A 12,096-nucleotide genomic window follows, 5' to 3' on the forward strand; every position below is an offset into this window, starting at 1 on the left:
GCGCCCCAGGTCTTTAATGACAGCTTAAAAGTAGCTGTTGGAAAAGTCGAAAGGGATGAGGCTGACGTGGGGCGTGTTTCGCTCCTTTGCAAGAGTCGGAAAGAGAGCTGGGAGCCTTGCGGCTGCCCCCAGGCCCCCGCGCCTCGCCCCCAGCAAGTAGGTGGGGGAGCCGCCGCTGCCGCCAGCCCCATCCCGCTCCCAAGCCTCGCCCGCTGCGCCCTGGCCGCGGGCGCAGAGAGGGTGCGGGGCCTCGCCGTGCCTCCTCCACCCTGCTCATTAACCTGCCTGCTCCGCTCCGTTCCGGGAGGCCCCAGACACGGGCTTCTCGAAGCAGCATCCGCGGCGCGCCCGGTGCAGCCGCCTCCCCGAACCCCCGGCTCCGGGGGGCAATGAGGGGGCGGTGGAAGGGGCACTGCTCCTCGGGCATTACTTAGAGAAGCGAGACCGCCCCGCCCTCCCAGCCGGCCCTCCCTCGCTCCCGCCCGGGCCCGCGCGCCACTCAGCCAGAGGGTAAGTTGGGAGTGTTTCAGCCCCATCGACAGCTCTCCCTCCCCTTCCTTCCCCCACCCCCCCTTCAAAGTTTTCTTCCGAGTGGGGAGAGGGGTGGGGGAGGAAGAGGGGCCAGCCAGCCTCGGTCCTTACGCGCTGCCTGTCTAACGTACCCCCGCCTCCCTACCCCTCCATCCCCCGCGCGCCGCTACCCCTCCGGAGCAGCGCTCCGAACTGACAATTGGCGCGCGGCTCCTTTAAGAGCCCGGCTTTGCCTCCCGGTAGCTGAAGGTCATTAAACACAAAAGCTCTCAGCGCTGCGGTCCAATATAGCGCATGCGCCCTGCCCGAGGACTGGCAGAGAGACGGCAATATGGCGAGAATGCCTGGCAGCGGGGACTGTAACACCAGCGCGGGCGGCAGCGCCGCCGCCGCCGCCGCCGAGAACAATGGGGAGCGGGGCGAGGGCGAGCGCGGGGTGGGGGGCCGCGGCCGCCGCCACGGCCGCCCGCACTACTGCAGCGCGGGCGAGGAGGAGGAGGAAGACGAGGAGGAGGACGAGATCCAGGAGGTGCAGATAACGGGGGACGAGGAGGAGGAGGACGGAGGTGGGGGGCTGGAGGAGGACGAGGAGGAGGAGGAGGAGATGGGGCTGGACTGGGACGAGCCCCTAGAGCCCGAGGACTCGGCCGGGGAGGAGCTGGAGCCCGAGCCGGTCCATAGGATCAATATGGACCAGAGCGCCGCGCTGGAGCCTGAGGCGCCGCCGCGACTGTTGGCGCCCCGGGCCCGCGGCGGGCCGCCCGGGGCCGGCGCCGAGCTGGACCCCGACGTGCTGCAGCGCCCCGAGCGGGCCCGGCTGAGCGAGAACACCCGGCTGGCCACCCGCTATGCCGTGCGCATCTTCCGGGAATACCTGAGTGAGAAGGCGCAGAGCCCGGACTTCGAGACCATGGACAAGGGGGCGCTGTGCCGCGTGCTGCGCTCCTTCTACGCCGAGGCCCGCTCCAAGAGCGGCCAGCTCTACAGCAAGTCGTCGCTCATCAGCATCCGCAGCTCCCTCAACCGCTACCTCAACGAGCCCCCGTACTGCCGCACGCTCGACCTCACCAAGGACCCCGAGCTGCGCAGCGCCAACCTGACGCTGGCTGCGGTCATCCGCAAGCTCGAGGAGCAGGGCGCGGGGCCGGTGGTGCAGAAGCAGGCCATCACGCGCGCCGACCTGCGCAAGCTCTACACCTCCAGCGTCTTCAGCACCAACACGCCCTTCGGGCTGCTCAACAAGGTCTGGTTCGAGACGTGCATGTACTTCTGCACGCGCGGCCGCGAGAACCAGCGCGAGCTGGAGGAGGACTCCTTCGGGCTGGCCATGGACGAGGATGGCCGCAAGTTCGTCTACTTCAAGTCCCTCGGGCCCTACCACAAGTCGCGCTCGTCGTCGTGGAGCAAGAAGCGCGCCGAGAGCAGCGACGAGGAGAACTTGCCGCGCATGTACGAGACGGGCACCGAGTTCTGCCCCTACGCCAGCTTCGTCAAGTACTTGTCGAAGCGCAACCCCCTGTGCAAGGCGTTCTTCCAGCGGCCCCGGGACCACTGCAGCGAGGGCGATGTGACCTGGTACGAGAACAAAGCCATCGGCAAGAACTTGCTGGGCACGAGGATGCAGATGCTCTCCAAGGCAGCCAAACTCTCCAAGACCTACACCAACCACTGCATCGGCGCCGTCTCCATCGCCACGCTCAACAGCATCGCCGGCATCGGTACCAAACTGGGCTCGCCCGCCCCGCAGGGCTGCTACGCCGAGGCTCTCAACGGGGCGGCTCGCCACCACTCCCACCAGCCCCCCACTCATCCCTCCCAGCACCACCGCCCCCAGCCGCCCTCGCTGGGGAACACCTATATCCTCCCCAGAGACAGCCAGGTCGGGCCCGATGTGAAATCGGAGGCTGCGCCCAAGCGCGCCCTGTACGAGTCGGTATTCGGGTCGGGGGAGATGTGCGGCCCCTCTTCCCCTAAAAGACTTTGTATCCGCCCCTCGGAGCCTGTGGACGCGGTGGTGGTGGTTTCAGTGAAACACGACCCCCTGCCTCTTCTTCCAGAAGCCAATGGGCACAGGAGCAGCAATTCTCCCACAGTAGTTTCACCTGCTATTGTTTCCCCCACCCAGGTAACCAAACCAAAGTCTATGCATGAAGTGTTTCTCTGGTACCACTGGAGACTACCGTGGGCTCACGCGGGCCTGGGTTGGTGGGGGGCGGGGGAAGTTTTTCAAAGTAGCCGATAAGCTGAATCGGATTCGATTTCACTGTTAAAAGCTTAACTCTCTTGACGCTTTTCAGGAAAGTTTCCACCTAACCGTAAAGGCTTGGACAGGGCCAGTTAGCTAACACTCCCTCCTGCGCAGTAACGCTGAAAACTTAAAAGAGTTCACAGAACAAAAGGGTCGGCTCAACCCTCCATTGAATGTCTGGGTTTTAGACGGCAAAGCGTGCAGGAATACTGTGCCTCTAAATGAAGCAGTTACTTAAACTATCTTTGAATAAAGCAACGATTAAAATACTCTAGTACATATTCACACTAACTTATGAAGGTAAAAAAGCAGTTATAAATGATTATAACTCAGACATGCCATTCCCACTTCCTGTAAGGGGCGGATTTTGGAGAGTGGTGGGTGAGTGCCAGTTTATATTGTGAGGTGTAGTTGAATGTAAAGCAACCGTTTGGAATGTCGTTTTCATCAATTAAGTCACTTGTTGATGGTTTGGAAAGGTAGTGTCTGTACTCCCAGCCAGTCTCCCAGTTGGAGCATGCTTTCTGTGCTGGGCTGTGTGGGCACTGGAACTTTGCTGTCTTTCCTAGCGCCATGGAGCTGTTGGTCTAGGGCGCAGTTAAGTGATGGCAAGATAGACAGTTGAGCTAACAGCAGATTAGAGTGGAAAGAACTCTGAAGTAAGCTAGCTCAGAAGCTGAGCCATCTCGGGTAAATCACTTCATCTCTCTGGGCTTTAGGATCCTTAACAAAGATAAGGGAGCTGTTTGAACGTTGAAATTATTTAATTCAAAGTGGTTAGACTTCTGGGTTGAGATTAGACGTTCAACTGGATATTTGTCTTACTGTTTTTCCTAGAAGAATATATTCATATTCTTTTAAAGCTAGGTTCATCTTTTGGATACTGTGCTGTAGGAGCCAAAAAGCAGAGGTCCTTGGGGACCCTCCTCTCTTCTTCAGACAGGAGTAGCCCCTGGGTTTTTACAGCTTGGCCCTGAGTTTGGGGGTGTAGGGCAGGCCTTTCAAGGCACAGATGTCAGGTACCTCTATGCTTTTTCCAAAGTGGAAATTCCAGTTCTGGATAAACTGACCCTTTCAGACGTTTACTGGCTAATCAGCAAGCCTCAAGGCCAACTGAGAAAGGGTTTGTGAATGGTGCTATAAACACCAGAGTTTTCTAAGCTACACGAGCCCCGGAGGCTGTGTGTCTTTCTGTGCTTATAGTGCAGTTTCTGACAGACCACGAGGTGGTTTAGGGAGTTGGAAGGTTGGAGACTTTGGATTTGCTTTTTCTTTGAAAGCAGAAGTAAATGATCGGATTCTTCTGATAAAGTAAAACCCTTAAAATGCCCTGATTTCAAGTAGCACCTGATTAATTAAGAGTTAAAAGCCTAAGAGAGTTTATTAAAGTACCTATCTGCTTGAAATAACAATGAAGCAGTTGGCGTCTTGTCTACTGATTTTTTGACGCTAGTGTCACAGGGAATCCTGACTTAAGAGCCACAAAAGATGAGGGACCTTTGTTTCGTTGGTTTGGTTTTGTTCTAAGAATTACAGCACTCTGTCACAGTCTTTTATTTTAACTGAGTGAGATCAGTCATTTCTATAAACCTGGACACTAATGCTTTTATTCTTGAGTTCTTGTTAGGTAACTCCCAAGTTAAATATAGTTTGGAGTGTCCGTATGTCCATATGTCGGTTATGTTATCACTATGCCTTTTAAACAGTATCTTAGCTAAGTCCTTTGCAGTTAAAACACTACAGAAAGTTTCTTTGCTTTCACTAATGTTAAAGTAAAAATCTTTTTCATCAGCATTAAGAAGTTTAAGGGAACTATTTAGTAACTTCTGTGGAAGTCCCTTCAAAAGTCTGAGCATTCTAAGTATGAGATGCATGTTCAATGTAAGTACAAAGCTGATATTAAACTTTTTCCTCCTGTATTTACTGAAATCAGTATTGAGGTTCAGGGCATTTCCTGGGGTTTAATGACTGGCTGGGGTTCCTGGCCTAAGGCATCACTTTAGTCAGCAGCTTCTCTGGCTGGTCATTAATCCACAGGAAATACCCTGTGTACCTCGAGCTTCAGTCATTATTACTTAATTATAAAACATAGGCTGTCTAACCTTAGTACAGGCTAGACCTTATCAAGTGGAGTCACACTGAATTCCACTGAGGGCTTCTTGATGACACAGTGACACCCTATTTGAGTCTTTCATCGAATCTGAAGTTTTTCAGCAAATGAAGAGCCTGTTACTGTAAATGCGTTTACTCTTTTACTTCTTGAGGGTGTTCATAAGTGTATCACTTACGGGACTGGTTGACAAATGAATGCACGAAAGGATTAATGAAGATTATGGAATTTGTGATTCTTTCACTCATGTGAAGTTCCTGGCTTTATTTAATTTTGAAGGGGGTGGAGGCTTGGTGGTTGTGATGGTTACCTTAACTGATTCACTCTTTAATCTCTTGAATGTTTGTGTTCAAAGTAAGAGATAGTCTTAGTTCTTTCCCCTCTTCCACCCAAGGCTGTTGTGTCTAAGATGATCTCCTTACTGGTACAACTTCCTAACTCCTAGGTGGAGATTACATGGTATATATTTAAAGGCTTAGCACGTCTCCTATTCGACCTCTTCATAGCTATTCTCTTTGCATGAAAATGTGGCATTTTTCTTGCCTCATCAACACTTGGCAGCATTTGTAAACTTGTGAGAAAGGTGTCCTCAGTTGAAGTTTCTTGACCCTAACCCAGATTACCTCCAGAAATACTTTTAAGGAATTCTGTAAGTAGGAAACCTATCAGTGGCGAGATTCTAGGGTTGGTGGTATACATCCAGTGTTTTATGTTTTATTGACTTCACTAGGGACCAGAGTCTGTCCTTTGAATCTCTAAGCTGAAAATTAGAGCAGCTTCCCTGTGGGGCACACCCAATGGTTCATGACCTTGCCTTTGAAGAAGCTGGATGCTGACAGCACTTGGAAATCCAGTCTTCATTCAGGTGCTGTCATGCGGGAAGAGAGAAGGAATATTCGTTCTACTTACTTGAAAAAAACATGCATTTTGCGTGTCATTGAAATAATCGCCAAAGTCTTATTTTGAATTTGGAGACTAGGCAGGTGGGATACTCTTTTTTTTTTTTCTCCTTAAAGATGGAATCAAACTTCTGTAAATGTGACAGGTACATTCATGCTCAGTCATGTCCAGCTCTTTGCAACCCCACAGACTGTAGCCTGCCAGGTTCCTCTGTCCATGGGATTATCCCGGTAAGAATTCTGGAGTGGATGCCATTTCCTCTTCCAGGAAAGGATCCTCTTGACCCAGGGATCTAACCCACATCTCCTGCTTTGCAAAGCGGGTTCTTGACCACTGAGCCATCTGGGAAACCCCTCAGTTGAGACAGAAGGGTGTGTTTAACAGTTATGTCAACTGTAGGTTATCTGGAGCGGTTAGGATTAACCACCTTGTGTAAAATGGATATTTTCCTGATTTTTAATAATACTTTGTGGCTGTATTCTTTTTTCTCATGCAGGAATGTTTGCTCTCCTTTATAGAAAGTTCAAATTGGTAACGGAACTAAGTGGCATTAGCCTAAGTATGGAAGTTTCTTTGTTCTTTTAGGAAACAATTGCTGAACACTTACTATTTTGGCTTTGGTACCAGAAATCTTTATAAATTAATCATTTTCCACTTGGCAAATAGTCTCACTGGCAAGATTTTGGCCTCATTAAATATTAAAGGAGATTAAAATAAAGACAGTTAAAGGTAAAACACTCAATGTTTTGAAAGTCTGTTTTTGCAAGTCATTTGGGAAAGAAATCTGTATTTTACTCTTTAGTATTAATATTGCCATGAGTACTCAGGTGTATTATTTTAAATTGATACAAACCCACATATATGTCATGGGCACCTCACTCCAGTATTCCTGCCTGGAAAATCACAAGGACAGAGGAGCCTGGCAGGCTATAGTCCATGGGGCCACAAAGCGTCGGACACGACGAGTGACTGAGTGTGCGTGTGTGCACACACGTCAGCTCACTATCAAATCTAATCCAGAAAAGGGAGAAAAACTATTTGCTGCCAAAGGGAAAGTGGATGGCAGTCATCTTAAATGTAAATCTTTGGATCACCTTGATTTAAAATCTGGCTCCCCTGACAAATGTTACATAAAAGGCCATCCTCTCATCATTGCAGACAGATTTCAAGCAAGAAGAGTTTCTTCAAATGGGACTGCATGTTGTATATGAGACCTCTTACATTTTCACCTTGATTTAGGCCAAAGCTCCATTTCAGTGATTTATGAAAAGTTCACTTTCAAGTTATCATTTGGTGTCTGCATCGCCATTTCAAAAGCAAAGTTGATACAGAAGTTGCTTTGTGGTTACCTATGTTGAAAATCTTAGGACCAAACATATAGACTAGGTATATAGAACTTTTCTTTTTTTTTTTTTAACTTCTCTTTGATCATTCAGTCATTCACTGCATCGTACCAATTAGTTAGGATGCCATTTGAAAGACTTCTCTGGATAATGTTTTTGCTGCCCCCACCCCCATACCCTGAGGGATGTGGGATCTTAGTTCCCTGAACCAGGAGCAAACCTGTGCTCCCTGCATTGGAAACGCAGAGTCTTAACCACCGGACTGCCAGGGAAGTCGTCCTTTGGAGAATTTAGATACGGGGTAGAGAGGTGGGAAGTGGTTGGTCTAAGAAGGGAAATTGATTGCCTTTGATAAACGGAAATGAAAGAAAACATAGCTTTAAGAATTTGAAACATTGTGCTGATGTTTTTACTTAACACTAGTGGTTTGCTATACTCCACCCAAGTATACACTTTGAAAATCATCTTTGTAAGGCAAGCCTTCCTGGGAACATCTAGACTCCTTCACTCCCTGAATTACTGCTTTCCCCTGATCACCTGGCCGTGAACCCTGGCAGATGGGTGGTTTGATTCGGTCTATAAGGAAAGAAAGTGGACGTGAAAGTGTTAGTCACTCAGTCATATCCGATTCTTTGTGACCCCCATGGACTGTAGCACTCCATGCTCTTCTGTCCATGGAATTGTCCAGGCAAGAATATTGGAGTGAGTGGCCATTCCCTTCTCCAGGGGATCTTTCCAACCCAGGGATTGAACCTAGGTCTCCCCCATTGCATTCTTTACCACCTGAGCCACCAGGGAAGCTCTAGGCACATAACGGAAGGAGGCAAAAATATGCTACCTGTAAAGGGCTGACAGATTGATGAGACCATCCGGCTGTAGGCTTCTGGGAAGAAAGGAGAGGAATTCAGAAAGGAATGTGGGAGAATGGCAGAGATAAGTGTTGCTTCCTTTGTGAATACTTCAGTTCCCGAATGTCAAGACTAGTTTGGAAGCTTATAATTATCGATTTCTAGTTTTATTACGTGTCCCCCATCCAGCTTAACTCACCTAGTTCAGTCCAGGCTCTCATCATGCATCCCCATCCCTCCTCTCTTAACACAAGACAAAGGAAACTATGATTTATAGCGCTGGGTCCCATGTGGGCTCTTGAGCTTGTGGATTTGTTCTGATACCTAAACTTGCTGTGGGTTTTTGGCATGTAGTTTTTAAGGAAGTTACAGACGTTGAGCTGGTTCACCATCCTGGCTTCTTTGCCATTCTGGGTGGACAGTTGGACCAGATCGAGGCAGGAGTGAAGGGAGGGGGCGTGAGGCTGCAAGGCTGTCATGTCGCTGGGCCGCAGTCCAGACACAAACGTGATTCCCTCCTTGCAGAGTCTGATGTCAACTGTCTCAACCTCTGACTGACTCTGTAGTCAGGAAGTGGAGTGTAATCATTAGTATTCATAATAACCAAGATGAACCGAAGGCTTTAAACTGGCCCCCCAACCAGCAGCCTCTGCATCACTTGGGAGCAGTGGGCTACTTGGTCTAATTTAATCCTCACACAGTCCTTCAAGGAGTTGTGGTTATTATTTCCACTTTACGAAGGAGGAATCCAGGGTTAATAGATGCTGACTTAATTCCCTGAAGGTCTAAAAACTGGTAGTGACTATGTGGGGATTTGAATCCAGGACTGTCAGATTCTGAAGTCTGCTTTTAAAATCCATGGGCTGTTGATTCCACAAACCTTAGCTGTTCGTATAAAATAATCCAGTAAAGAGAGGATGATATAACATTAGATTCATATCACTGCCTTAAGTGCTTTGCTAGAGCAATGTAAGAACTTAATAAAATACAGCAAGAAAAAAAAAAAGCGGGAACACAGACTATTTCCAGTACTTACCATGCTTCCATTTGGCTGCATGTGGTCCCAGCCTCTGCCGAATCTGGGGACAGTATCAGCCACTCTTTGAGACGCCCCATCACAGAGCACGTTAAGAGCAGACTCGGGCCAGACTGCCAGCGACAAATCTCAGCTCTGCCCAGAACCGGCCTGGACTTTGGTTTCCTCCTGAATCATGTGGGGACAGTGGTCATTCTCACCTCCTGGGTCATCAGTGTTAAACGAATTCCTGTTTGAAAATCACTTAACTCTGGAGCGTTTGATGAACACATGAAAAACGGCTGATCTTGCTGATGAAGTCCCAGTCTTCAGTGTTTCTCTTGTGAATTGACGCCGCACAGGCCCTTCTGCCTCCTGGGGCGTCCGTTGCCTCGGGCCAGTAGCACACCCTCTGGTCTCCTAGGAGGTGGGCAGTCTCCGGAGGCTTCTGGCACTGTGGCTCTCCCAGACCCCCTCCCTCTCGTTCACCTCCAGCTGTCCATCCAGGTGTCCTTTATACCAAAGCCATTTTTTCTACACTTTTCTTCTGAGTTTGTTCTCTAGACCCTTCCCATTGCTAGAGGGGGTAGGAGGCACCCTCTGAAGGCGTAATTGCCGCCCAGACTCTAGGGGATTCACAAAAGTTGGCTTAGATGGAGATCGACAGTTTTTCACAAGAAAGTTTATTTGGAATGGTTTGGGATTAGGGGAAGCAGTCATAATACATAGTCTTAAAACATTTTGAAGGTTGTTTTGGCAATAGCTTTCATAAATTTTAATTCCAGTATTTTAGAAGTAAGGCCTGTATTTGCCTACATCTGTTATATTGTTGTGTTTCCCTCCTGGCGTAATTGGATTATCATTTTCTAATTCTTGACTTTGGTCTTGGAGACTATATAAAATCAACAGAAATTTTACTTAAAGTTGATGTGTACTAGTACTAACACATGTTTTGAATAGACTGCAGAATCAGGGTAATTGCTTGGTGTTTGGATGCAGCATTTCTGACTAATTAGTGACCTCTTCTGCCTTGTTTTAATTTGACAGAGTGAGCGCTGTTATAAAATAGAAAGGATCGCTGTGATGATATGGGATCTGTTACCTCTAGTTTGCTCTTCAAATAATCACAGTATTGTAGCCCCAATAATATGTTTGTGGGTTTTAGAATTATATTAATTATTAATAACTTTAATACTTCCATTAATTTCAATAAACCAGCTCATCTGGAGTGTTGGTTTCTATCTTGTGATTTTTTCCTGACAAAATTATATATAAATAGACGTTAGCTATTTTCTTTCCATCTTGAACAAATATTTCACTGTTTTTTACTCCAGAAAAAAAATGAGAGACTGGCAGTATGTTTATTTTTCAGTGGAAAACATGTTGCTGCAGAAACACGGGGACCTAGATAAAAGTGTAACAAGAATATTAGAAAATGGATTATGCTAGCTTCATTTTCTTTTCTTCTCAACATGATGTTCCTTCACACATTGCCTTTTTTTTTTAAACTAATAGTAGGATGTTCATAGTGCTGGTGATTTCACTGGTTTCAGGATTATTTTTTAAGGAGGAAGGATGGTGAATTTCCAGGTATGTCTCTCAAGTTTTTTTTTTTTTTAAACTTACGAAGAGGATCATGGAATCCTAGACCCTTTTTGTGCATTTAACTACTATCTCGAGCGATGGGTTTTAGAACCACCCCTTGGGATGTGAGTGGTGATCTAGGCAGAGTCAAGATGTTATACAAAATAACTGTGAAAGTAGGATTCATTTATTGAGCACTTACTGTGTGCAAGGGCAGGAATTTGAAGGTAAAAAATAGCTTAGAAATAGTTAAAGGAAGACACTGGAGAAGCTACAGGGGGAATACCTACAGTGTAAACTGCAGTGGGCAAGTCAGGAGGAGGACCTGATGGAGAGGGAGGGGATGGGGGTCTTGGCCCAGCTACTGACTGCTCACCAGTAAAGCCTGGGGAGTCAACAGCGTGTGCATTGCTTTCTAAGAAATGGGACCAAAGGTGGCCTGACCAAACTGAAAGACTAGACATTTAAACCTTAAAAGTGTGTGAGGAGAAAACGTAAAATCTCAGAAGAAAAAAAAACTTGCCTTGTCAAAATGTAAGCCTTCTCACTGCTGTGACCTTTTGTGAGAAAGCCTTAGTTCACGGCTCTCTTGGCTGTCCCAGCATGAAGTAGGCTGCCGCGTCTGAGGTTCATGAGAATAGTGCTTTACAGGTTGCAAAGGGCTTTTTAATATGTGATTTCATTCTAAGGACGCTTTGCAGGGCCCTTCCTAGTGTCAGTTACTGGGTTGGATAGACTGTGGGGACACAGATAAACTCCTTGACCTGGGAGGACTCAGCTTTGTGGAGGAGGCAGACAAGTGACCCGACGTGTGATAACTCCTGTGATATCTCGAGTGATGGATTTTGGAACCATCCCTTGGGAAGTGAGTGGTGATCTAGGCAGAGTCAAGATGTTATACAAAAAAACATGAAGGGGAAGGGTGGGAACTGGAATTATACCCATCCTCCAGATGAGGAAAACTGACCCTTAGAGAGATTAGGCAGTTTCTCAAGTTCACCTCGTTCCCGAGGAATTAAGTTCCAAGTCTAGGTTTAGGCCCTTTTACAGTGCTACTTTTGGCGCTGTCATGTATAGCTGAAGGTTGTTTTGTTTTGTTTGTGGTTTTTAGCTACACTTTATGGCTTGCAGGATCTTAGTTCCCCGACCAGGGATTGAACCTGTGCCTTTGGCAGTGAGGGCACAGAGTCCTAACCACTGGACCACCAGGGAATTCCCTAGCTGAAGTTACAAAAGCATTGCTGTCAGGCACTGAGGAAAGAAAGAAAAAAGTACACTGAAGCACAAGTATGCGGATGGATGTGTCTTTTAAAAACTTGAGAGTCTTAATGTGATTTTCGTGCTTTTGGTGTTTTAGGACAGTCCAAGAGAACATTCTGGATCAGGGTGAAGTAGAATGGTCCAACAGTGCTCCAGATGTCAGTGGCTGACAGCTCCAGCCAGACTGACGGCGGGGGGGGGGGGGGGGGGGGGGAGTGGGGAACCTTTCCTCACAGTGAAGCCCAGCTCCTGGAGCC

The 12,096-nt window shown here is 47.9% G+C and overlaps 1 protein-coding gene across 1 annotated transcript in view; it reads left to right on the forward strand.

Annotated features, from left to right (window-relative positions):
- The first annotated feature begins 862 nt into the window (after nt 1–862).
- The window catches only part of KCTD1 (potassium channel tetramerization domain containing 1), a 99,644-nt gene continuing 88,410 nt past the window's right edge, over nt 863–12,096 (forward strand). Inside the window, exon 1 of the mRNA XM_052660545.1 lies at nt 863–2,656. Coding sequence (XP_052516505.1) covers nt 863–2,656 — 1,794 coding nt within the window. The remainder of the gene's footprint in view (nt 2,657–12,096) is intronic.

Source organism: Budorcas taxicolor, chromosome 22 (assembly GCF_023091745.1).
Source record: "Budorcas taxicolor isolate Tak-1 chromosome 22, Takin1.1, whole genome shotgun sequence".
Classification (NCBI taxonomy): Eukaryota; Metazoa; Chordata; class Mammalia; order Artiodactyla; family Bovidae; genus Budorcas; species Budorcas taxicolor.